Consider the following 23,022-nt stretch of genomic DNA (forward strand, 5'->3'; position numbering starts at 1 on the left):
CTTTCGGACTTCCCGTGTACTGTTTTATATTGTTTCAGATCAACCTGGAATTGGCTTCCATTGTAGGGGGTGTAGCATGGGCCATCATAATTCTGACCATGATTCGTCATTAGGCTCATTAAAGATCACTGCAAAAGATCTGCAGTTCCTGTGCAGAGACAGGAGAACCTAGCAGAACAACCATCTCTCCAGCTCTCCATCGCAGCCATTGCCCACCTGAGAGGTCACGACAGTTAGCCAGATTCGTTAGATCAGAGAGGTATATTAACATCGCATCGTTTGAGTATCGTAAGAGTCGAGACTTCAGGACCCCGGGTTCTGGACTGGATGGAGTGCTACAGAGATGGCGTTCTGCTAGGTTCTCCTGTCTGCACCGGAACTGCAGCTCTTTTGCAGTGATTGTCTCCTATGTATGCACAGGGACACTGAAGCTATGTAAGAGTGTCTCTTTTTAGTACAGGTTTACTGTGCAACACTAGTTCACTCCAATGTTAATACTTAGCTATAAAAATAGCATTCGCGCTGACCCACAGCAGAGTTAGCTAATAGTTCATCCTAAATTTGGAGCTGGCAAAAACCTACAAATTTGTATGTAGCTATAATTTGAACAGTACTTGCTACGAATCTGAGGCAACATACTCGATGTTCCTATTTCACTGACGCCAGCCGCAAATTAGCCACCCTAGCTGAAGCATCGACCATGAGACTTAGCTGGCCATGAAACTACACGAAAATGTTTGCAATCATGACGGATTTACTGGATTTGATTATTCAAATCAGTGAAGTACGATATTAACTGCACAAGTAAAACATAAGTACGCACAGAGATTACTAGCAGCTAAATTGGATGACTGCAGATAGTTTACCGTTACAGAGCAAAAGTCACGATCCTGGCAGGCAGCGCCGAGGTGAAATGGTGGAAAAGAGAAACGGTTGGGAAAGCGCGAAAAATGACGTCATTTCCAACTCAAAACTATTTCACTTCCTGAAAATTGCATCTAAACCAATCTCAGACGAGTTTTGAATCTTGCTTGTTTCACAGCTAGCCATATTTAAAACATTATAGTATATTTTAATTGATTATGTTTAATATATTTAAGAATTAATAGACTTATGCTCATTCTAAGGAATTTTAATGAATACATTTTGAGAAAATGACTTTAAATAAAATCAAATAGATGTAATAAACTATGCCATTTCTGTGAGTGTACCTTTGAGCTCTTCTATCGTGTGCTGTATCCACCTGTGTCTTCTTGATCTCACAATGCAGAGCAGTTCAAGTTTTACAGGATGATTTGAAAAGAGTATTTTACTGTGAAATAACCCAACAAAGTGCTGTGAAATCCCGGTATTGTTTCTTTTACAGTAACTTACTGTGTCTACATTGATTTCACAGTAAATTCTACATTACAACATGATATTGGGATTATTGCAGTTAAAGCCTGTAAAGTTATAATACGATGACACAACTGATGAGTGACTTCAGATGAATACAATAAAGGGGTCACCATCACTGTTCACCTGAAAATAACATCCAAAACTATCGAAAAGCATTTAAACAATATTAAATAGCTAACCCGTACCTACCCCCCACCCTTCCACCTCCATTCCCCAGGCGGCTCTGAGGGAGAACTACCTGGAGGACACCCAGGGTCTGGTGAGGAGGCAGGACGTGAGGGGGCTGGCCAATCTGGAGGAGGCCCTGGCTGCAGCTCGCCGTCTGGAGGCCCTGGAGACGGACGCCCTGGCCAGGGAGCCCCGCTTCAGGGCCCTGAGGGACATGGCTGCCCTCATAGAGAGAGGAGACTACCACAGCAAAGAGCAGGTCACCCGGAGGTAGGGAACTGGGATTCAAAACTTGCCATCTTTGTTTACATGGCTTACCTTTTTCTACTGGAGATAGGGTTTTCTCACGAGGACTTATAGGAAAAAGGAAATTAATTTTGAATCTCCTCTTGTTTGCTCTTATCCTCTATCTGCTCCAGGGAAGAGAGCATCACACGGCGCTGGAGGGATTTGCTGCAGCAGCTGGAGCAGCAGAGGGGGATGCTGGGAAATGTAGTCCACACACTGAATGTGCTTCGAGACATAGAGCTGGTCTCCCAGGAGCTGAAAGAACTACAGGTGCAGGATCCTAAAGATTTGTCCTGACGTTCTGTGTTTAAACCACAATGGTCTAGTACATTCTCATTACCTTGCTTTTGTTGAAGCCTCATGCTCTCTCTCTCTCTCTTTTTTTTTCTCCCCTCTCCCTCTCCCTCTCTCCATCTCTCTCTCTCTCCCTTTCCCCCTCCCTCCCTCCTGCTCCAGGCCCTGGCAGGGTCAGCTGAGCTGGGGAAGCAGCTGGCTGAAGTGGTGTCTCTGCTGCAGCAGCAGGACCTGCTGGAGAGCCAGATCTCCTCCCAGGGTGAGGCGCTAGCCGCTATCAGCCGGGGGCGCCACAGAGACGCTCCCCAGGTCCAGACCAGGATCAAGGCTCTCAACGCCCAGTACAGCTCTCTGGAGGCCCTCAGCAAGAACAGGTGGGCTAGGGTGCTGCTCCAGTTGTGGGCTGGTGTCTGTTTCTGAAGCAGTAGAGCCTTGGATATAAAAGAATAATGGTCTGTTATCTGAAAGTATATTTGATGTTTTATCTAGGGTGGAGCTCGGTGGTTAGAGCTTTTGACTGCAGATTAAGAGTTCACAGATTCAAACACCCTCCTGTGCTATAAAAGTCTTACTCCAAGCTGCAAAGCTCTGCTTTGTATACAAGTCTCTTCTAAGTGAGCATAACTTTCACCTGGTGTCTCTGCAGGAGGAAGCAGCTGGAAGGCCAGCTGAGACTGTTTGAGTTCTTCCACGACTGCGACGAGGTGGAGGCGTGGATATACGAGAGGTGGCTCCGCCTCCAGACCGCCGGCCTGGGCCGTGACCTCAGCCAGATCCAGCTGGCCATTCAGAAACACAAGGTGTGACTGGAGACATGCGCAACACACACACGCACACACACACGCACACACACACCGACCCAAGCCGTTCACCTCCATCCATCTTTCCATGTCGTCTCCCCAGGTGCTGGAAGCCGAGGTGCAGTCTCACGAGTCTTGGTGCTCTGGGGTCGTAGGTCGGGGGCAGGAGCTGTGTAGCCGACGTCCCCCCAGCGAGCAGGCCATCCAGAAGTGGGTCAGAACCCTGAAGAAGCAGTGGAACCACCTGAAGGATGAGGTGGCCAGCCACAAGAACCGGCTGCATGCCGCCACAGTCATCAAACAGGTAGGCAGAGGACGCCAGTCATGCACGGTTAAGGGAGGTACGCAGAGATGAACCCAAGGGCGTAGGTTTGGTCTCAGCTTTGGTAGGGACACTGAACGCCCCCCCCCCCCCCTCCCCCAATAAAAAAATAATATATATGTAGGTAATTGGTTTAGGTTTTATGGAGCTGTACTAGGCCTACATAATCTGTACTGGACTTCTGAGCAATTAAATAATGATTTATATTTGGGCATCCCAATTTATAGCACCTTTTTACTACCTACAAGTATAAGTGTGAATGATAACATTAATGGGTAACATTGTCTAAACATCCCTTAAAAACAGCAATTTAATGCAATCTTTACCAAAATGGACACATTCAACTTCTCACCTGAACCCCTGATGCTGATTCATCACCAACCTGCTCTACATCTGTAGCTTCAGAGTGCTGTTTTTCCTGCACAGTAATTCATCAATTTAATACAGACAGGAACCATGCTTAGTTGACAGCCGACATTGGTCGAGATTACAGGGATAGCCATATTACTATCCAAGGGATTATATAGGCCTATTACCAGTTAATATCACTTTTAAGTTGCTAGCCTGCTGGTACTATGCTAAACTAGCACGATCCCATTATGTGGGTAGGTTAGCTTTATCATTCTGGCTTCAACAAGACAACACACTGGTCGAAAGATTGCAGACGCTAGGGATGGATTTAATACAAGCAAAAGTGACATGCTCTACTACACTAACAACTTTCAAAACATGTTTCCATTAGGGAAACATGTTTTGGGAATGGGTGGCGATGTAAACTAGCAGGTTTGCACTATGTGGGTAGTTTTCCTACTAGCTAACTAACAACGACCTTGCTAGCGACTTACTCTCTGGGTGGTGAAAAAACTTCTGATACATCTTTTCTTTTTGGGTGACATTTTCCTATCTACAAAGCACAAAAGGGTCAAAAATATCAATGCCGAGACCAAACGAAATACTAATATGAGGCTTTATTATTTCCTGGCGTATTTAGTTTACCGTGTCAGACTACTGACAGCTCTCTTTCTGCAAGTCAAGATTCACGAAGTGTTCCTGACAGCCACTTCAGCCAATTAAATTACATCATCTTGTCTCGCAGGCTCGAGGGTGCATTGGATAACTTGAAAATGTATTTTTCACTTTTCTGGGCTACGAACAACAATAATACTAATGAGTTTTGCAAATATATTGAGCAAAATATTTTTTCGGAATCGATCCAAATTACAGAACAAAGGAGTTCGCTAAAATATTGGTGGGGACAATTTTGTCATCTTAAAATATTGGTGGGGACTAGTACCTAGCGTCCCCCCCTAAATCTACGCCAATGGATGGACCACAGTCTTTGTTATGGACAGACAGTATACCCGCTTCGATGCCATTTTTAAGAGATTCCTCACCACTATAGCACTGCTTGGACTGTTTGGTCAATGTGCGCCATGTGTGTTGCATGTCAACTCTCTTCAACTCTACTTTCCTCAGTACTTCGCTGATGTCACAGAAGCCAACTCGTGGCTGGGCGACAGGAAGCCGCTGTTGACCAGTGAAGACTACGGCAAGGATGAATCCAGCACCGGTGCACTGTTACAGCGCCACCTACGTCTGATGAAGGAGATGGGCGCGTACTCCACCGAGGTGAAGAGGCTGGGGGAGCAGGCCAAGAACGCTGCACAGATGTCTCCTCTCACTGTGAGTTCATCATCAGATCAGTAACATCTAACAACTCCACCAGCCGTCGGAGTGAATCCTGAAAACGACAGTTTGCACCCACAAGAGCACATTCTTTAGCCGTCTCATTGCATGATATTAGTTGAAATGACTGAACCAATGTCAGCCGTCTTGTTCACCTTTGACCTTTAATGCTTGTGAGTGTAGGCGGAGCCTCAGCAGAGCAAGATGGTCCAATACAGTGACTCCTCTGGGGAGGAGGAGGGGCCAGGAGCCGTGACATCACCTCGAGGAGGGAAGCCAGGCCCAACCTCCATCCAGACACAGAGTAGAGAGGAGGCCAAAGCCAAGATCAGATACAGATACAAAGGTGCTCACTCTCTCTTCTCTCCTGGATGACCTCCGGCCATTCCTTGAATAGACCAACCTTTGCGGTCACTGAGAATAGTGAATAGTAAACAATGTTCTACAGTAGCTGTTTCGCATGTTGCGCAGTGTGTGATGTTAGCTGGTGCTTCTGGTGACGTGGTGTGTCTGCTGGGCTGGTCTGACGAGCAGGTGTACAGGCGAGCTGGGACCGTGGTGAGGTGGTGACCATCCTCAGCAGAGACCATGGTGAGAAGGTCCTGGCCAGGGACACTAAAGGAAATGAACAGTTGGTTCCAAAGACCTATCTCAACGAGCTCTCAGCCACAGTAAGACTTTCATACCCTGTTCGCATTCTAAGAAATAAGATTGTATTTTTAAAAGGTGTTTGGAATCCATCTGAAAAAAAAAAACCTGACTGCATGTCAATATTTTCTCTGGTTAGGTTACACCCTCTACTCCACCCACCAATGGGGTGTCTAAGCCAGAAAGTGGGAAGCTGACCAGTCGTCCTCGGCGAAGCCGGTCAATGCGTCGCGGCACGGCGGAGATCCAGACTGCCTGGATCCCAGACCCTCACTACCAGAGGAACACCATCCAGAGCACCCAGAGCAGCCTAGATGAGGACTACAACTCGCTCTACAACCTGGCCAAGGTACGAGGTGCAGTTTGACAGGCCGGGTGTTGAAGAAACGCTCTACAATCTTACTAAAGTGTGACCGAAGTGTGAATAGGACTGACTGAAAATCTGACATTTTGGGCCGTAAGCCTTCTTCAGGGTTCACCCTCTGAAGCTCTAAGTCTGTGTCCACAGCCTCTCTGTAAGCTACATGACTTATTCTGCTGGCACTATTAGTTTTAAAGTGTGTGAGGTTTGTGATGAAGTGTGTGTGCGCGTTGTCCCCCAGTCTCGGAGGACGACCCTGGAAGAGACGGTGCGTCTCCATCGCTTCTACAACACCTGCCAGGAGTTTGAATCCTGGATGGAGGACAAGGAGAAAGTCCTGAACACGTTCAGCTCCTCTGCAGAAAACATGGGAGTCGTACAGGCCAAGTACGAGGTAAGAGTTTAACTAGCTATCTTTCTCAAGTCGCGTAGGAGTTTAACTAGCTACCTTTCTCAAGTCGCGTAGGAGTTTAACTAGCTATCTTTCTCAAGTCGAGTAGTAGTTTAACTAGCTATCTTTCTCAAGTCGCGTAGGAGTTTAACTAGCTATCTTTCTCAAGTCGCGTAGGAGTTTAACTAGCTACCTTTCTCAAGTCGCGTAGGCCAAGGAACACCTATCTCTTTAGATGTTCTGCACTTTCTGCACCAACTGTTCAACTGATCTGCCCTCCTCCTGACTCTCTGCACCTTTATCCTAACTGGAAGAAAACACGTCTCCATTCGTTACCGTGATTGTCATCCTTCAAACCCCCCTTTGTGCTTCAGAACTTCCTCACTGAGCTAGCAAGTGGGAGGGGTCAGCTGGATGACATCACCAGCCTGGGAGAGGAGCTGGTGAGAAGCAGACACAGCAAACAGCAGGACATTAAAGCCAGACAAAGACAGGTTTCACGCAGGTAAGTTCACATAGATGTGCAAAAATGACGTGTCCTTGGGCAAGGCACTTCACCCTACTTGCCTCGGGGGGAATGTCCCTGTACTTACTGTAAGTCGCTCTGGATAAGAGCGTCTGCTAAATGACTAAATGTAAATGTAATCCACTGACGAGTGCGAGTGACCGTCCCGTCCGTGGGTCCTCCCGACCACTAGGTGGGAGCACATCCAGCGCCTGAAGGATGAGAAGGGCCAGGAGCTGCTGAGCGGGGCCGATGTGCGCTCCTTCCTGCAGAGCTGTGAGGAGGCTCGGGTTCAGCTCCAGGACCAGCTGGTACTGCTGGAGCCCCTGGATCCAGGCTGCAGCCCCGGCACCCTGCAGGCCGAGGAGAGGACCCAGACCCAGGCTCTCAGGGACATCCACACCCTGGAGAGGAAGATCGCTTACCTGAAGAGCGTGGCCAAAATGTGAGGCGTGTGGTGTTGGTGGCGTACGTGTGTTGTGTTGGTTTGTAATCATCTGCTGTTTGTTCTGGTTCGAGTGTACGGTTTAGATAATATCTGCGAAAGCGGATAAGTGACGCGGCGAGAAGGAGTTGAAATTACATGAAATGTGATTTGCTTTCAAACACCTACAGTTGTGTACACAAGGAAGACATTTCTTTTGATTGAGTGTGTCATCCTCTGCCACAGGAAGCAGGACTGCAGCCCGGCAGAAAGTGCGGCCATCTTGGAGGAGGTGCGTGGTCTGGAGGCGTTGCTGCTGCAGGTGAAGCAGCAGGCGGCAGAGAGACAGCAGCAGCTGGATGAGGCCAAGAGGCTGCAGGATTTCCAGCTGCAGACCAGAGACCTGGTCCTCTGGGCCGGGGCGACTCAGGAGCGCCTCCTGGAGGACGAGTCAGGCACAGACGTAGCGTCGGCCCTGGCCCTGCTCAAAGACCACCAGGACCTGAGGTTGGAGATAGAGGAGCAGAGAGACAGGTGAACGCAGGGACATACACACATGCACACTGGTAGTTGCAAACCTACGCACCAACGCCTGTACCAAGTTTTTTGGGGGAGACAAACTAGAGAGGGTACAATTTCTGGGGAAATTGTGAGGTGTGCTTGCATACGTTGCAGCTTGGGCATTATTGTTTATTTTTAAATACTTTAGATACTGTATCACCTCCAAACCTACTGTTTAAACTAATATCAAACATCCAAACATTTGGAGAAAGACAAGATTGTTAATGGGTGGTAGACTACATTAAAAGGAACTGTGCACCGATCATTAGAAGAGGCAATTTCATTTTCCGACCTTGCCGTTTCTCTATGCAAAAAGCGCCATCTAGATCATTACACATAGTCTGTGTAGTGCAAAAATTGAGGGACTAGTTAGGGTGGGGAAATTATAATAATAATACAAATAAATAAATAAATATGAGAGACAATCACACCCAATTAATATATATGAGAGAGAATAAAGGTTGTGCCTTGATACCTAAATATGTGTCCCTCCCCCAGGCTAAAACGGATGGACAAACTGGGCAAGTCCCTGGAGAGGAGCACCGGGGCGAGAGGTGGAGCAGAGATCCATCGGACCCTGGACAAGCTGCACTCTGAGTGGACCAAGCTGGACAGCCTGTGGGCCAGTGGGAACCGCCGTCTGGAGCAGGGTCTGGAGCTACAGAAGCTGAACAAGGAAGCAGACAGGATAGATGCATCTCTATCTGGACACGAAGCCAGACTGAGAATTCAAGATCTGGGGGTGAGGAAAGGAAAATAAAGATTAATTCTCAAAAATATACTGCACATTTTAATTGGAAGCGACTGTATGTCTTCACTCTGGTGAGTAAATAGGCTACCAGTGATATGAAACGCATTCAAAGCCTCGCTGTCTGTGTTTAGTGTAATTCTGTATTCTGCTGACAGCTGCTTTAGGTCAGGATCAGTACTTAAGTTTTCCACAGCCCTATGTTGATAATCCTCCAGATAAGATAGCATGTGTAGGATGACACTGGGTAGGCCTGGTCTGTGCTTCCTTTACCCAAAGTCAACCTGTTCATGGGCACAGAAAGAGGATAGCCCACTGAGACTAACCCTAACCCTAAGCCTGAACCTGTCTGTGGGTGTGTGTGTCTAGGACTCAGTGGACAGTGTCCACAGTCTTCTGGGTAGACAGGAGGAGCTGGAGGATCTACTGAAGGCCCTGGACCATCAGATCAGCCTCTTCCAGGACAGGAGCCACCAACTCATCAGCAAAAGACACTTTGCATCCAAACAGTACGACCTTCATCCTTTTGTCATCCAATGTCATATTTCACATATCCTATGACTAGATAAGCATCAAAACTGTGTATACATAAAAATTTTCCTGTAAAATAAGTTTCATGCACCCATCTCCTTCCTAGGATCCAGGAGAGACTGCAGGGTATTGAGGAGCGAAACAGGAAGCTTGGAGAGAGCTGCCGACATAGAAGAAATCTCCTGTTAGCCTCCAGGAAGTACCAGGTATCGAACATACCATAAAAAGTCTTACAAATTGATATTAGTTTGTTTAGTTACACATTGCTTAGTGAGATTTATTTATATTCTTTATGAAATAGAAAATCTGACATGCAATACACATGACTGTGTGACTGAGCAAGTCTATGTATGTTACAACCTGCAGGAGTTCCTGCGAGAGGCTGAGGAGATGCAGCTGTGGATGGAGGAGAAGGTCAAGATAGCGGAGGACGAGTCTTACCGAGACCCCACCAACGTCCTCCGCAAGCTGAAGAGACATGAGGCGGCAGAGAAGGAGATGCAGGCCAACCAAGTGTGGCTGGACAGACTCACTCAGGCAAGAAAAAAGCTTTGTAGTTCATTGGCTGATGAATGTTAGTCTTGAGCCTAACAAAAAAAACTACAACCTTGAATGTCTCAGTCACATCCACTGACCAAACTGTAACCCTGTCCTTGGTACCCCCACACTGAGCCTTGTTGTTCCCAACACACCCTAACCTGTGCTTTGACCTGACCTGTCCGGCTGTGTGTCTCTGGCCTCAGCTGGGAGAGGAGATGCTGGCAGAGGAACACTACAACAGCCAGAGCATCCGGAGGAAATCCTCGGGGGTGACCAGCCGCTGGGCTCGCCTCCAGACCAAGATGGCCGAGCGGGGAGACAAACTGAGGCAGGCGGGGCAGCAGGAGCAGTTGATGGAGCTGCTGCAGGTATGGATGGGGGCGAGAAAACGACTCCTCACGCTTGATTTGGGGTTTTGAAAGGAGCTCAGATGGTTGACTGTGTACTCCCTTCGGCGCAGGATGCTAAGGTGAAGATCGAGGCTATCCAACGGATGCTTCAGAACGCCGCCAAAGGTCACGACCTGCGCTCCAGCCGGCAGCTGCTGAAGGAGCACCAGCAGCTGGAGCAGGAGGCGCAGGAGCTGGCCGACAAGATCAACGCCATCGTGACCCGTGCCAAACACCTCGCCACCCACCACTTTGACTCCCAGAGGATCCTTCAGGAGACGGACCTCTACCTCAAGATGTGAGTCCGTGCGTTTGCTGTTTAGGGGAGTTGAAAGCAGCGCAGGAGTGGAATTCTCTTAGCTATGGATCGTTTTTGTTTTCCTCGCAGGTTCAAGTCCCTCCAGAAGCCCCTGGACCGGCGCAGAGCCCAGCTGGAAGCTTCCGTGGTTCTGTACGGGTTCTACCACGATGTGGATTTAGAGCTAAATTGGATCACAGAACATTATCCATCAGCTGGGTCCACTAACTATGACAAGTCCCTGGCAGGGGCCATCGTCCTGCTGCAGAAACACAAGGTATAGGAGAATCTTGGAGAAACGCCTCTCTGGTGCCCAGGCATTGCAAAAGACACCTTCCAATTAGATGCTTGATTAGGAGAGGTGTGGAGGAAGTCCACCTGAAAAAGTTTGTCCCACAATCTGTCTTCAGGAGCTGCAGGCGGAGGTGAATGCCCACTGTAAACACCTGACACGTGTCCTGGAGAAGGGGCGTGGCCTGGGGAAGTCCAGCCAATACGAAGGCGAGGAAGTGGTGAAGAGGTGTGGCCACCTGAACGCAGAGTGGGAGGATCTGGAGGGGGCGTGCGAGAAGAGAGCGGCCCACCTGAGCAAGGCTGTCACCAGAGAACAGGTGCAGCCACACTGAATTGCCTTGATTTTACTTAAATTGAGTTTGCACTTTTGCCACTGGGGAATCCAAATAAAAATATTTATTTATTTGGCGTTTTGGTACTGGGGCATATAAATCAAGAACACTTGACCCAGGTTTGGTAAAAGAATCCCTCTCTCTAACCCTAATGTGAATATACAGCTTTATTCTGGACTTTTAGCTGCATAAAACAGACTGTATGCTCTCACATTCCAACATCCACATCCTAACGCATCCTCATTTAGACTGTGTATCTGTGCTCCCATGTGATCCCTGCTCATGCTGGGCTGCGCTGTCGTCCTCTCCTAGATCCTGCTGGACTGTGCAGAGCTGGAGAGCCGTCTGTCTGAGATCCTGGCTCTGGTCAGCACAGACGAGTACGGCAAGAATGAACTGGCCACGCAGAGCCTCATCAAACAACACCAGGTAGGTAGAGCTGATCCTTGGCTCAGTTCGATGTTGATACACTCAGTGCAGAAGATGAACTCTCCTCTCTTCTTCAGGTGCTGGAGGGGCAGCTGGAGGTGGTGGAGAATCAGGTGGAGGAGTTAGGGGAGCAGGTGGAGGAGGCCATCCATGACTGGCACCTGGAGGAACTCAACAGACCTTACATGCGAATTAGCACCCAGAACACACAATTACAGCACAGTGCTGCTCTCAGGTATCCAGTGACTTCTAAACAAATGTTCACAGTTTGTTGGCCTTTTATAGTTTACAGTGGTTGACCATGCCCATCAAGTACAGTACAATTAACCCGTGTTTATAACTTTCAACCAGGGCCCAGAAGCTGAAGGAGGTGTTACACTTACATGAGTTCACAAGGGAGTCCTCTGAGTTGGAGGACTGGATCTCCCAGCAGAGACTGACTGCCTGCTCTGAGGACTATGGTAACGACTATGAACATGTGATGGTAAGACACACCTCAGACCACTAGCTGAACCCACTGGCCTCAAGCACATTTCTCACATGCTTTAAAAAAAATTACATTGTCCAGGTTGTTGGAACTGTCAGTCTACAAAGTTATGGAAAGCTTTGGAAGATTATTTATCTCATAAAAATGTTTAACTTGTATATTTTCCCCCTGTGGACCCAGCTGCTGCGTGGGAACTTTGAGGCCTTCCTGAAGCGCCTGGAAATGGGGTTAGAAAGGATGCAGAGCTGCAAGGAACTGGCTGACGCCCTTATACAAAACAAACATCCCCAGTCCTCCACCATCAGAGAGATTCTGCATCAGCTCAGGTATATCGAAACTATGTCTTTGTTTCATCCATCCATCCATAAATCCATCTATCCATCCAACCGTAAGTCCATCTATCTTCTGTTGATGTTTCTGCCTCCAGAACATCATGGAAGGAGCTTCAAGACCTGTCCAGAGAGCGTCAGGCTTGTCTGCTGAAGGCAGAGGATTGTCACAAGGTCTACAGAGACCTGACTGAGGCTCTGGGACACATTGAGGTACAACAGACATGTTCCTTTGTCTGACTAGAATGACTATTTTATATGTCAGACTGTGTTTATGGAGTGAGGGAGCAATTGCTTGGAAAAAAGGAACAGCCCAAACAGGAAGCCAGACACAGCCTTGAGTGAATTGGGAAGTCATGCAGATGAAGGTGTGTAACAGACACAGCTCAGTGACTCACCAGTGGCGCTACGCTGCTCTGGGTTCAACTAGAGGCCAACCTCTCCATCTCTGTTTTGATGTGATTTGTAATTCTGCTTGCTGTTTCACTGTAATGGACTGGGACTCGTTAAATACCAGAGTAAGTAGCCATGCTGCTCTATGCTCACTGAGGAAATACTACATTAATAATACATTAGACGGGAGGAGGAATTAAAGTAAAGAATGAGTAGGAAGTCACAGTGTGAAGGGAATGCCTGTGGTTTAACAATTGCTGAGGTAATGTGATTCATCCCTGCCTCCTTCACTCTCTCTCTCTCTCTCTCTCTCTCTCTCTCTCTCTCTCTCTCTCTCTCTCTCTCTCTCTCTCTCCTGTCCTTTCCTTCTCTCTCTCTCTCTCTCTCTCTCTCTCTCTCTCTCTCTCTCTCTCTCTCTACCATTCTATCTCTCTGCCTCTCCTGTCCTTTCCTCTCTCTCTCTCTCTCTCTCTCTCTCTCTCTCTCTCTCTCTCTCTCTCTGCTCTCTCTCTCTCTCTCTCTCTCTCTCTCTCTCTCTCTCTCTCTCTCTCTCTCTCTCTCTCTCTCTCTCTCTCTCCTGTCCTTTCCTTCTCTCTCTCTCTGCTTCTCTCTCTCTCTCTGCCACTCTATCTCTCTCTCTCTCTCTCTCTCTCTCTCTCTCTCTCTCTCTCTCTCTCCTGTCCTTTCCTTTCCTTCTCTCTCTCTCTCTCTCTCTCTCTCTCTCTCTGCCACTTTATCTCTCTGCCTCTCTCTCCTGTCCTTTCATTCTCTCTCTCTCTCTCTCTCTGCTTCTCTCTCTCTGCCACTCTCTCTCTCTCTCTCTCTCTCTCTCTCTCTCTGTCTCTCTCTCCTGTCCTTTCTCTCTCTCTTTCTCTCTCTCTCTCTCTCTCTCTCTCTCTCTCTCTCTCTCTCTCTCTCTCTCTGCCTCTCTCTCTATCTCTCCTTTCCACCCCTCCTCAGGAGCGGCATATGAGCATCACTGATGACGTTGCCAGAGACCTGCGAGGTGTGATGTCACAACTACGTAAACATGAAGAACTGGTCCACGAGCTGGCAGGCACTGAACAACAGGTAAAGTGAACATGTCATGAGACCACTACTGTACCAGAATACACTGTACACAACTTCAGGTACCTCAAACAAGACTATTAACAAAATACACAGTAGATTGCGGCAGATATCTGAAACAAGACTGAAGAAACCCACTGTATCTCAACTAACATCAACCCAAAACTCTTCAGATACGATATACTTTTTCTATCTTTGTTCTTTGTATGTCGTCTCTCTCTCTCGTTTCCATCTTCCCTCGTCCCTGTCTCCCAGCTCCAGGAACTGCTGGATGCGACTGATTCCACCCTGGAGCTGTGCACCCCTGACATGAGACTCCGCCTTCAAGACCAGCAGCAGGAAGTGGTGGGGAACTGGGAGAGACTCCGCCTCCACATAGACCAGAGGGAGGCGGAGCTGAAACTGACACGCCAGCGCTACCTCTTTCTCAACACGGTAAACTGAAAACAACACTAGACTCAGATTCACTTTGTTAGTCAGACTTATATTTTCTGCAATTTGTATTGAATAAAAATTGACAGCCACTTGTGTGAAAAGTAGTTTCTGTGTGTATTTCACTTATGCTAATCACTGATTTCCATCTGCGTGGGTGTATTCAGGTGCAGGATTACTTCCTGTGGTGTGGCCAGGTGCTTAGTGGCATGTCAGCAGAGGAAAGCATTAGAGATTTGGTGACATGTGACCTCCAGCTCTCCCAGCACCAACAGCTGTGGGCGGAGATGCTGGCTCGTCAGGAGACCTATGACCAGGCGTTGGCCTTAGGCCAACAGCTGGTGGAGCAAGATGGAACAAACACCAGAGAGGTGAGGGTTTCCGAAGAGGAAAAGAGAGGAGAAGAGAGGAGATCAAACGAGAGGAAAGGATCACTTGTATGGACAGGCTTCTCTCCTTGATTCCTCTTCTCTTCCCTCCCAGGTGAAGGAAAAACTGTTGTCACTGCAGGAAGAGAAGGACAAGCTGCACGGCCACTGGGACAGGAAGCAGAGGAGCCTGGAAGTCACACACCTGGAGCAGGTCTTCTACAGGGACATGGAGAGCATGGAGAACATCAACAACTCGCAGGAGGTCGGAAGGAACATTGCCAAACCTACGCCTTGACTGACTGTCACCCTTATCTGTTAAAGTTGACTTTACTTGACTCCTCTGCTTTGTGTTGTCAGATCCTGCTGAAGAACAGTGACCTGGGGACGACAGTGGACGAGGTGGAGAGGCTGTTCAAACGCCACGAGGCCTTCGAGAAACTGCTGAGCACCCAGGAAGACAAGGTAGGGCTGACTTCAGTATTGTATTCCTCTGCCAAACACACTCTTGTGGAGGCTGTAATTAGAAGGCTTTGAGGGTGGTTTGGCAGTGCACTTTGTTTGAGCCTATTTTCAGCCTGTCTGACCCCAATACACTCCCTGTCCTTCAGATTGTGTCTCTGAAGGAACTTGCTGAAAAGCTGAGACAGGAAGACTTGAGTAGAGAAAAATCTGGTCGGATTCACAGCAAACTCAAGGGCCTCCTGGAGAGACGGGATAGGATCAAGCAGCTGTCAATCAAACGCAAGGAGGAACTGGCCATCTCCAGGCTGCTTTGTATCTTCAACCGCAACGCTGCTGAGGTAGATGGGTCGACCACAGCGTTCCTAGCAGATGTGTGACACTACTAATTCTCACAGCGATGCTAGCTAACACTCATTTATGCAATACCCCATCCTGGTTCATTAATTGGACATACAGTACCAGTCAAAAGTTTGTCACGTGTCCAAACTTTTGACTGGTACTGTATTTTCATTCCCCTTTTCGAGATTTATAAAAAAAAAAAAAACTTCTGTCTTGCTTAAAAAGGCTTGTCACCTGACTTGTCCACCGTGTCCATGCAGGCAGAGGAATGGGTGTCTGAACGCATGCAGAAGATGCAGGAGAACTCCAAGATGGACCTGAGTAACCTGCAGACCAAGATGAAGATGCTGCAGAAACACCAGGTGTTTGAGGTTGAGATCCTGGCCCACGGAAGGATCATTGACTCAGTGCAGCAGGTAGGTACTGGTCAACTAGGATATATGTATAAAGTCATGACTGTATTGGCCAATCAGTAGCTGATCATCACACTCCTGGCTGGGATAGGCTGGCGAGGAGTTGCTGTCGCTGCGTCACCCCAGGTCGAAAGAAGTCCGTGCAAGCATGGTGGCTCTGAATCACCACTGGGAGGAGCTGAAGATGGCCGTGGTGGCCAGGGGGAAAGTCCTAGAAGACAACAGAGACTTCCTGGAGTTCCTTCAGAAGGTGGAGCAGGTGGAAGTCTGGATCAGGCAGAAGGTATGGAGGAGGTACAGGAGAAATAAAGGAGTAGATTCTGTATGTTGTTGGATGGGAGCTGACTCCTGTTGTGTTTGCTGTTGCCAGGAGGTGATGATCAACGTAGGAGACGTTGGCGAGGACTACGAACATGGACTCCAGCTGCTGAAAAAACTCAATGAGTTCAGAGGGTCAGGGTCCAGGGTAAGTATGGAGGCAATGTATGTTATCGTTGTTCTGTCCATGCTCTGCATGCGATGCAGGTGCTGAGCTTGACTGGAGTTCATCTCCTGCTGTCTGTCTTCAGGATGTTACCGTTGACGATGCTCACATTAAGGCCATCAACAGTCTGGCTGCTCGGCTGGAGAGACAGAACAGTGACGACCTGGACACCGTCAAACAGAGGAGGAAAGGGCTCAACGACAGGTAGATACACCATATACCCACAATGCTATTTTTTACAGTATAGGGACAGTACAAGTCTTTGTCAGCGACAGGTAGACATTGTAGACGGTCAACGATAGAGGGACTGCCACCAAACACAGCCTCAGACTCCCTCATCTTGTTTCTTTCCCACCTGCCACTTCACCTCCATCAGGTGGAGCAAGTTCCATGTGAACCTGAGCAGCTACAAGAAGAAGCTGGAAGGGGCGCTGGAGATCCACTCCCTCATCAGAGAGCTGGATGAAGTCAGGGAGCGAGCCAATGAGAAGGTCTGGTGCCTGGAAGGCTTCATCTGTTCTGAACGATGGTTTAAACGCTGGTAGACCACAGCGATGTGCCTTGACCAAGGCTGCCTTCATCATTACAACACATGTACATGGTTGTTAAATTTTTACATGACATCGTATTAATTTAGCTGATGCTTTTATCCAGAGCAAAATGCAGGATAAGATCAAACATTAGCATAAGGCAAAGTTCTACGGTGTTTTGGGGGTCAGGCAAGGTACAATCTGTATTCATCGGCCATATCTCAAAGTAACCGCATCTCAGCTTCCAGGAATGAAGGACAAACGACAGAATACTCCAGTGCATGCGTGTTCACTCCCTCTGGTGGTGGTGTGTTCTTCAGATGCACCTGCTGCATGGCCAGGACTGTGGCTGGGATGTGGAGAGTGTTGAGAACCTGATCAGACGCCACGAGGAGACAGGGAGGGAAGCTGGAGTCATTCAGGAGAGGGGGAAGGTGAGGAGGAACACCTGTCCTGCACATCACGGGGCTGCTCCAGCGGAACTACGGTGGCAGTTGCTGTTCATGGCAGTAATGGAAGTGTTCAGATGAGCTTGCTTTACATACAATTATGTTTTTCACTAAACCATCCAAGCACGGACCCTCAAACTGCGGTGAACAGTAAATCTGTCTACATCTAATCACTTGTGAACTCCTATAAAAACCATTCTTACACAAGTTTTATTATACATATTATTATATTGCTATTATAACTGAAATTAATCGGTGTATTCAATTATATTGCAACACTGTTAAACTGTTGTTCCATTAGGTCTTGGATAAAGAGTCATCAGACAGTCTGAAGGGCAAGTCTGTGTTGGCTGACAAACTGAGTAAAAAGCAGAGAGAGGTCAAAACGACTCTGGTGACATTGGAGAAGGAGGTCAAACTCAGGTCAGCGGAGTCCTCACCTGGCAACTATTAGCTTCTAAGGCACAAGTTATTACAAGTTATTCTATGAGAGTCGCTCAAGGCAAAGATGCCTTTACATACTGGTCTTTTATTTGCCATTCTGGGTTAAGATGTGGATGGGAGAAGGTCATTATTGGCCAAAAAAACAACATTGTAAGGCTGACAGGAAATGATGTCATTAAGGAACTGATGTCCTTTCAGGAAGGAGAAGCTGCAGGAGGCTCACCAGCTGCAGCTGTTCAAGGCTAACCAGCGCCTCCTGCTGGACTGGAACGTCAAACAGAGTGCAGAGATGGGAGAGAAGGGGCTTCCCAAAAGCAAGGCTGAGGCAGAGAGACTCATAGTGGAGCACCAGGACTGGAAGGTATAAAGTAGACCAGTCCCCAGTCTCCTGTCTCCTGTCCAAGCCAGCTAACAATCCCAGGGGGCTATCATTTACATTTACATTTAGTCATTTAGCAGACGCTCTTATCCAGAGCGACTTACAGTAAGTACAGGGACATTCTCCCCGAGGCAAGTAGGGTGAAGTGCCTTGCCCAAGGACACAACATCATTTGGCACAGACTTGGCACATATAATCAAACCGGCAACCTTCTGATTACTAGCCCGATTCCCTAACCGCTCAGCCACCTGACTCCAATCACCCTCAGCTATACACCAGATACAGTTACATTTAGAACAACCTCATGTATGATTCGGTCCTGTGAGTTTACAGCCAGCAAATGAAAGCATTAGACAGTGATGGAGTGTGTATGTGTATTCCTAGACGGAGATCGATGCGCGTGCGGAGCGCATCGACGCGGTCAGGGACTTTGGCCAGAGTCTGGTGAGGTCTGGACACAGCTGCTCCGCAGACATCAAGAAGTCTCTCAGCAAGCTTGAGGAGGCCAAGGTTGGACTGAACCAGGCTTGGCAGAAAAGGAATACAATCCTGGACCAAGCCCTGAGACTGCAGGTATGACAAACAACACACACACACACAAAGCCTGTGTTGTGTTTGCACTTGATTGACTGTAGAATTGCTAAACATGTGCCAACTGTCTGTCTGCTTTGCTGAATCACTCTGTCCCCAGTTGTTCTTGGGCTACGTGGAGCAGAGTGAGAGCTGGCTTAGCAGCAAGGAGGCCTTCCTGGCTAACGAGGACCTGGGGGTAGGAACTCTGAGTCCCTTAAACTGGCTGCTGTGTCATTTCCTGTCTGACTGTCTGGCCTAATTGTTTGGCTGACCTGTGTATAGAGACTTTTGACACGGTGCCCTGTGTGCGTGCCTGTGCGAATGTGTGTGCTTGCACGTGTAGAGTTCCTTGTCGGATGTGGAGAGCCTGCAGAGGAAGCAGGCGCTGTTTGAGACCACGCTAGATGCCCAGCTGGAGCAGGTGGAGGAGGTGGAGAGGCAGGCTCAGCAGCTGACCCAACAAAGACACTACGACGCTGACAACATCAACAGCAAGAGCAGGGCCGTCCACACCAGGTGACAAGGCTGTAGAGCAGGGCGGTCCACACCAGGTGACAAGGCTGTAGAGCAGGGCGGTCCTCACCAGGTGACAAGGCTGTAGAGCAGGGCGGTCCTCACCAGGTGACAAGGCTGTAGAGCAGGGCGGTCCACACCAGGTGACAAGGCTGTAGAGCAGGGCGGTCCTCACCAGGTGACAAGGCTGTAGAGCAGGGCGGTCCTCACCAGGTGACAAGGCTGTAGAGCAGGGCGGTCCACACCAGGTGACAAGGCTGTAGAGCAGGGCGGTCCACACCAGGTGACAAGGCTGTAGAGCAGGGCGGTCCACACCAGGTGACAAGGCTGTAGAGCAGGGCGGTCCACACCAGGTGACAAGGCTGTAGAGCAGGGCGGTCCTCACCAGGTGACAAGGCTGTAGAGCAGGGCGGTCCACACCAGGTGACAAGGCTGTAGAGCAGGGCGGTCCTCACCAGGTGACAAGGCTGTAGAGCAGGGCGGTCCACACCAGGTGACAAGGCTGTAGAGCAGGGCGGTCCACACCAGGTGACAAGGCTGTAGAGCAGGGCGGTCCTCACCAGGTGACAAGGCTGTAGAGCAGGGCGGTCCACACCAGGTGACAAGGCTGTAGAGCAGGGCGGTCCTCACCAGGTGACAAGGCTGTAGAGCAGGGCGGTCCTCACCAGGTGACAAGGCTGTAGAGCAGGGCGGTCCTCACCAGGTGACAAGGCTGTAGAGCAGGGCGGTCCACACCAGGTGACAAGGCTGTAAAGCAGGGCGGTCCTCACCAGGTGACAAGGCTGTAGAGCAGGGCCGTCTTCACCAGGTGACAAGGCTGTAGAGCAGGGCGGTCCACACCAGGTGACAAGGCTGTAGAGCAGGGCGGTCCTCACCAGGTGACAAGGCTGTAGAGCAGGGCGGTCCACACCAGGTGACAAGGCTGTAGAGCAGGGCGGTCCACACCAGGTGACAAGGCTGTAGAGCAGGGCGGTCCACACCAGGTGACAAGGCTGTAAAGCAGGGCGGTCCTCACCAGGTGACAAGGCTGTAGAGCAGGGCCGTCTTCACCAGGTGACAAGGCTGTAGAGCAGGGCGGTCCACACCAGGTGACAAGGCTGTAGAGCAGGGCGGTCCACACCAGGTGACAAGGCTGTAAAGCAGGGCGGTCCACACCAGGTGACAAGGCTGTAGAGCAGGGCGGTCCTCACCAGGTGACAAGGCTGTAGAGCAGGGCGGTCCACACCAGGTGACAAGGCTGTAGAGCAGGGCGGTCCTCACCAGGTGACAAGGCTGTAGAGCAGGGCGGTCCACACCAGGTGACAAGGCTGTAGAGCAGGGCGGTCCTCACCAGGTGACAAGGCTGTAGAGCAGGGCGGTCCTCACCAGGTGACAAGGCTGTAGAGCAGGGCGGTCCTCACCAGGTGACAAGGCTGTAGAGCAGGGCGGTCCTCACCAGGTGACAAGGCTGTAGAGCAGGGCGGTCCACACCAGGTGACAAGGCTGTAGAGCAGGGCGGTCCTCACCAGGTGACAAGGCTGTAGAGCAGGGCGGTCCTCACCAGGTGACAAGGCTGTAGAGCAGGGCGGTCCACACCAGGTGACAAGGCTGTAGAGCAGGGCGGTCCTCACCAGGTGACAAGGCTGTAGAGCAGGGCGGTCCTCACCAGGTGACAAGGCTGTAGAGCAGGGCGGTCCTCACCAGGTGACAAGGCTGTAGAGCAGGGCGGTCCTCACCAGGTGACAAGGCTGTAGAGGTAGCAGAACATTGAAGAGCAGGAGGACGCTGATAGGTGGACTATGGATGACAACAACACAGGGATTATAATGCACAACTATCTTAATGTTTACTTGGTTGCTGATAATTGTGATGAAAATGTTCAGATTTGTATGTGTGGCCTGTGAAAAAGTTGACATATTTCATATCACAACACAACTACATATATATATATATATATATACATGAATATATCACCACACAACTATGTGTGGTGATATACTAATATTATGTGTGGTGTTGCGTGTAGTTCCATGTTTTCTGTCTCTTCAGAAAGGACAAGCTGTTAGAGATGAGTAGGAGGCGGCGGAAGGTTCTGGAGGAATCGCGGCAGCTCCAGAAGTTCCTGGCCAACACATACGAGGTACAGAAGCCAACTGATTTCACATAGATCTGGATCTGTTCAAAGTTCGGCTCAGGTGTTTATGTTCCTTTCGTTTATACTTCGTTCCTCTTCTTCTTCGGATCTCTTTGCTCCGTCTCTTCTGAATGAAAACTACGTATGTGTACCACCTTGGATAAAAGCGTCTGCTGAATGAATTCAATGTAATAACTAAAAATGACTACCTGCTCTCTGAAGGTGTGCTCATGGTTGAATGAACGTAACGCGGTCGCCCTGGATGAGAGCTGGAGGGAACCCTTTAACCTGCAGGCGAAGCACCTCAAGCACCACAGCTTCGAGGCTGAGATCCTGGCTAATCACAACAGAGTGGATGTTCTCACCAAGGTCGTTTTCTAATTAGATCTTTATTTCAACCAGTTTAGACTGGCTTCTAGGTCAGGTGGCTTGCGATTGGTTCCATACTTATCTTTCAGATCAAAGCACAATGCTTCGGTATTCATGGTTAAATTGATGCGATGTTATGGAACTGACCCCTGTGACGGTTCTGCAGGAGGGTGAGAGGATGATCTCGGCAGGCCACTACGCCCCAGGCAAAATCAAACCCTGGCTGAAAGACCTCAGAGACACATGGGAACAGCTCCTAAACAACTGCAAAGAGAAGAAAGCACGTCTGCAGCAAGCCTACCAGGTACACAGAAAATCTGAATCCGAATCCGAATGGGTTTTAATCACCATGAAAGTTTGCACAGACAAGGAATTTGCTTTGGCAGGAAGGTGAATAAATTAAACATAAAGGAATCTTAAAAATGTAAATATGAGGTCTAAATATACTAAGGGTACGTAAACTAGCAATACTAAGTGGATTTAGAATTTAAATAAAATATACAATAAAATATAAAATATAAAGTTACCGTAAGGAACAGATGTTTGCACAAACTCACCCACACACATTGAAGAATACACATGCACAGTCCTACACGAGCTGAAAGTTGTTTCTGCTGCCCAGGCGTTACAGTTCCAGCGCTCCCTGGAGGATATGGAGCAGTGGGTGGGGTCGGTAGAGAAGGAGTTGACCGTTCAGGACTGTGGAACTGACCTGCAGTCTGTTAGTCATCTGCTGAAGTCTCTGCAGGGATTGGAAGAGGTTGTGGATGGGCACCAGGAGAGAATACAGGTAGGAGGAAGTGGTGAAAGGTGACAAAAGGAGGTCAAGAAGGCTTGAGATCTGAATATCCGCTCTAATTATACAATTATTCTCATCCAGGGCCTCATGGCTACAGCCAAGGACTTCAGCTCTCAGGGGAACTTTCTGGCAGAGGAGATCCAGCCCCGAGTCAGAGAGATCGTCAACAGGTGACAGCAGACACATCCTCTATCACGAGAGTCTCACATTCTGGTCTACGTGTTGTCTCATTCAGAACCTCCAAGACTTCTGTTCAACATCTGCTTCCCTTCTCCCGAGACTGAATGCTATTTCGGTGCATGTCCCCAGCCTCTCGAGAGAGCGAAGAGGTGTGTCGGTCCTTTCTTCGTGAGTAACAGCCGTCTCATTCCCTCCTCTTCTCAACAGATACAACGGGCTGGCGGAGCCCCTGCAGAGTCGCAGGGAGACCCTGGAGTCCTGGCAGCTGCTGTTCCAGTTCTATAAAGACATGGAAGATGAGCTGTTGTGGGTGCAGGACAAGCTGCCCTATTCCTTTGCCAGAGACTGGGGTTCCACTCTGTCCAGCACACAGGCCATTGTCAAGAAACACCAGGTCAGCATGAGTGATGGGAGTCAGGGGGCTGACGGTTAAGGAATTGGGCTAGTAATCCGAAGGTTGGAGGAATTGGGCTAGTAATCTGAAGGTT

General features: G+C 49.1%; 1 protein-coding gene across 1 annotated transcript in view; it reads left to right on the forward strand.

Annotated features, from left to right (window-relative positions):
* The window catches only part of sptbn5 (spectrin, beta, non-erythrocytic 5), a 38,756-nt gene that overhangs the window by 8,169 nt on the left and 7,565 nt on the right, over positions 1-23,022 (forward strand). Inside the window, exons 7-55 of the mRNA XM_067243776.1 lie at positions 1,616-1,836; positions 1,986-2,124; positions 2,311-2,522; positions 2,795-2,948; positions 3,052-3,252; positions 4,747-4,953; positions 5,140-5,302; positions 5,491-5,627; positions 5,744-5,953; positions 6,207-6,359; positions 6,731-6,861; positions 7,055-7,306; positions 7,532-7,819; positions 8,345-8,588; positions 8,964-9,103; positions 9,232-9,331; positions 9,492-9,662; positions 9,869-10,033; positions 10,126-10,352; positions 10,443-10,629; positions 10,763-10,963; positions 11,291-11,407; positions 11,485-11,642; positions 11,759-11,891; positions 12,075-12,220; positions 12,322-12,436; positions 13,577-13,687; positions 13,940-14,119; positions 14,284-14,487; positions 14,600-14,749; positions 14,845-14,949; positions 15,096-15,287; positions 15,549-15,704; positions 15,793-15,984; positions 16,072-16,167; positions 16,271-16,389; positions 16,562-16,676; positions 17,036-17,149; positions 17,466-17,587; positions 17,807-17,969; positions 18,372-18,560; positions 18,679-18,756; positions 18,904-19,076; positions 21,102-21,192; positions 21,409-21,555; positions 21,722-21,859; positions 22,178-22,345; positions 22,436-22,524; positions 22,742-22,928. Coding sequence (XP_067099877.1) covers positions 1,616-1,836; positions 1,986-2,124; positions 2,311-2,522; positions 2,795-2,948; positions 3,052-3,252; positions 4,747-4,953; positions 5,140-5,302; positions 5,491-5,627; positions 5,744-5,953; positions 6,207-6,359; positions 6,731-6,861; positions 7,055-7,306; positions 7,532-7,819; positions 8,345-8,588; positions 8,964-9,103; positions 9,232-9,331; positions 9,492-9,662; positions 9,869-10,033; positions 10,126-10,352; positions 10,443-10,629; positions 10,763-10,963; positions 11,291-11,407; positions 11,485-11,642; positions 11,759-11,891; positions 12,075-12,220; positions 12,322-12,436; positions 13,577-13,687; positions 13,940-14,119; positions 14,284-14,487; positions 14,600-14,749; positions 14,845-14,949; positions 15,096-15,287; positions 15,549-15,704; positions 15,793-15,984; positions 16,072-16,167; positions 16,271-16,389; positions 16,562-16,676; positions 17,036-17,149; positions 17,466-17,587; positions 17,807-17,969; positions 18,372-18,560; positions 18,679-18,756; positions 18,904-19,076; positions 21,102-21,192; positions 21,409-21,555; positions 21,722-21,859; positions 22,178-22,345; positions 22,436-22,524; positions 22,742-22,928 — 7,851 coding nt within the window. The remainder of the gene's footprint in view (positions 1-1,615; positions 1,837-1,985; positions 2,125-2,310; positions 2,523-2,794; positions 2,949-3,051; positions 3,253-4,746; positions 4,954-5,139; positions 5,303-5,490; positions 5,628-5,743; positions 5,954-6,206; positions 6,360-6,730; positions 6,862-7,054; positions 7,307-7,531; positions 7,820-8,344; positions 8,589-8,963; positions 9,104-9,231; positions 9,332-9,491; positions 9,663-9,868; positions 10,034-10,125; positions 10,353-10,442; positions 10,630-10,762; positions 10,964-11,290; positions 11,408-11,484; positions 11,643-11,758; positions 11,892-12,074; positions 12,221-12,321; positions 12,437-13,576; positions 13,688-13,939; positions 14,120-14,283; positions 14,488-14,599; positions 14,750-14,844; positions 14,950-15,095; positions 15,288-15,548; positions 15,705-15,792; positions 15,985-16,071; positions 16,168-16,270; positions 16,390-16,561; positions 16,677-17,035; positions 17,150-17,465; positions 17,588-17,806; positions 17,970-18,371; positions 18,561-18,678; positions 18,757-18,903; positions 19,077-21,101; positions 21,193-21,408; positions 21,556-21,721; positions 21,860-22,177; positions 22,346-22,435; positions 22,525-22,741; positions 22,929-23,022) is intronic.

Source organism: Osmerus mordax, chromosome 9 (assembly GCF_038355195.1).
Source record: "Osmerus mordax isolate fOsmMor3 chromosome 9, fOsmMor3.pri, whole genome shotgun sequence".
Lineage (NCBI taxonomy): Eukaryota > Metazoa > Chordata > Actinopteri > Osmeriformes > Osmeridae > Osmerus > Osmerus mordax.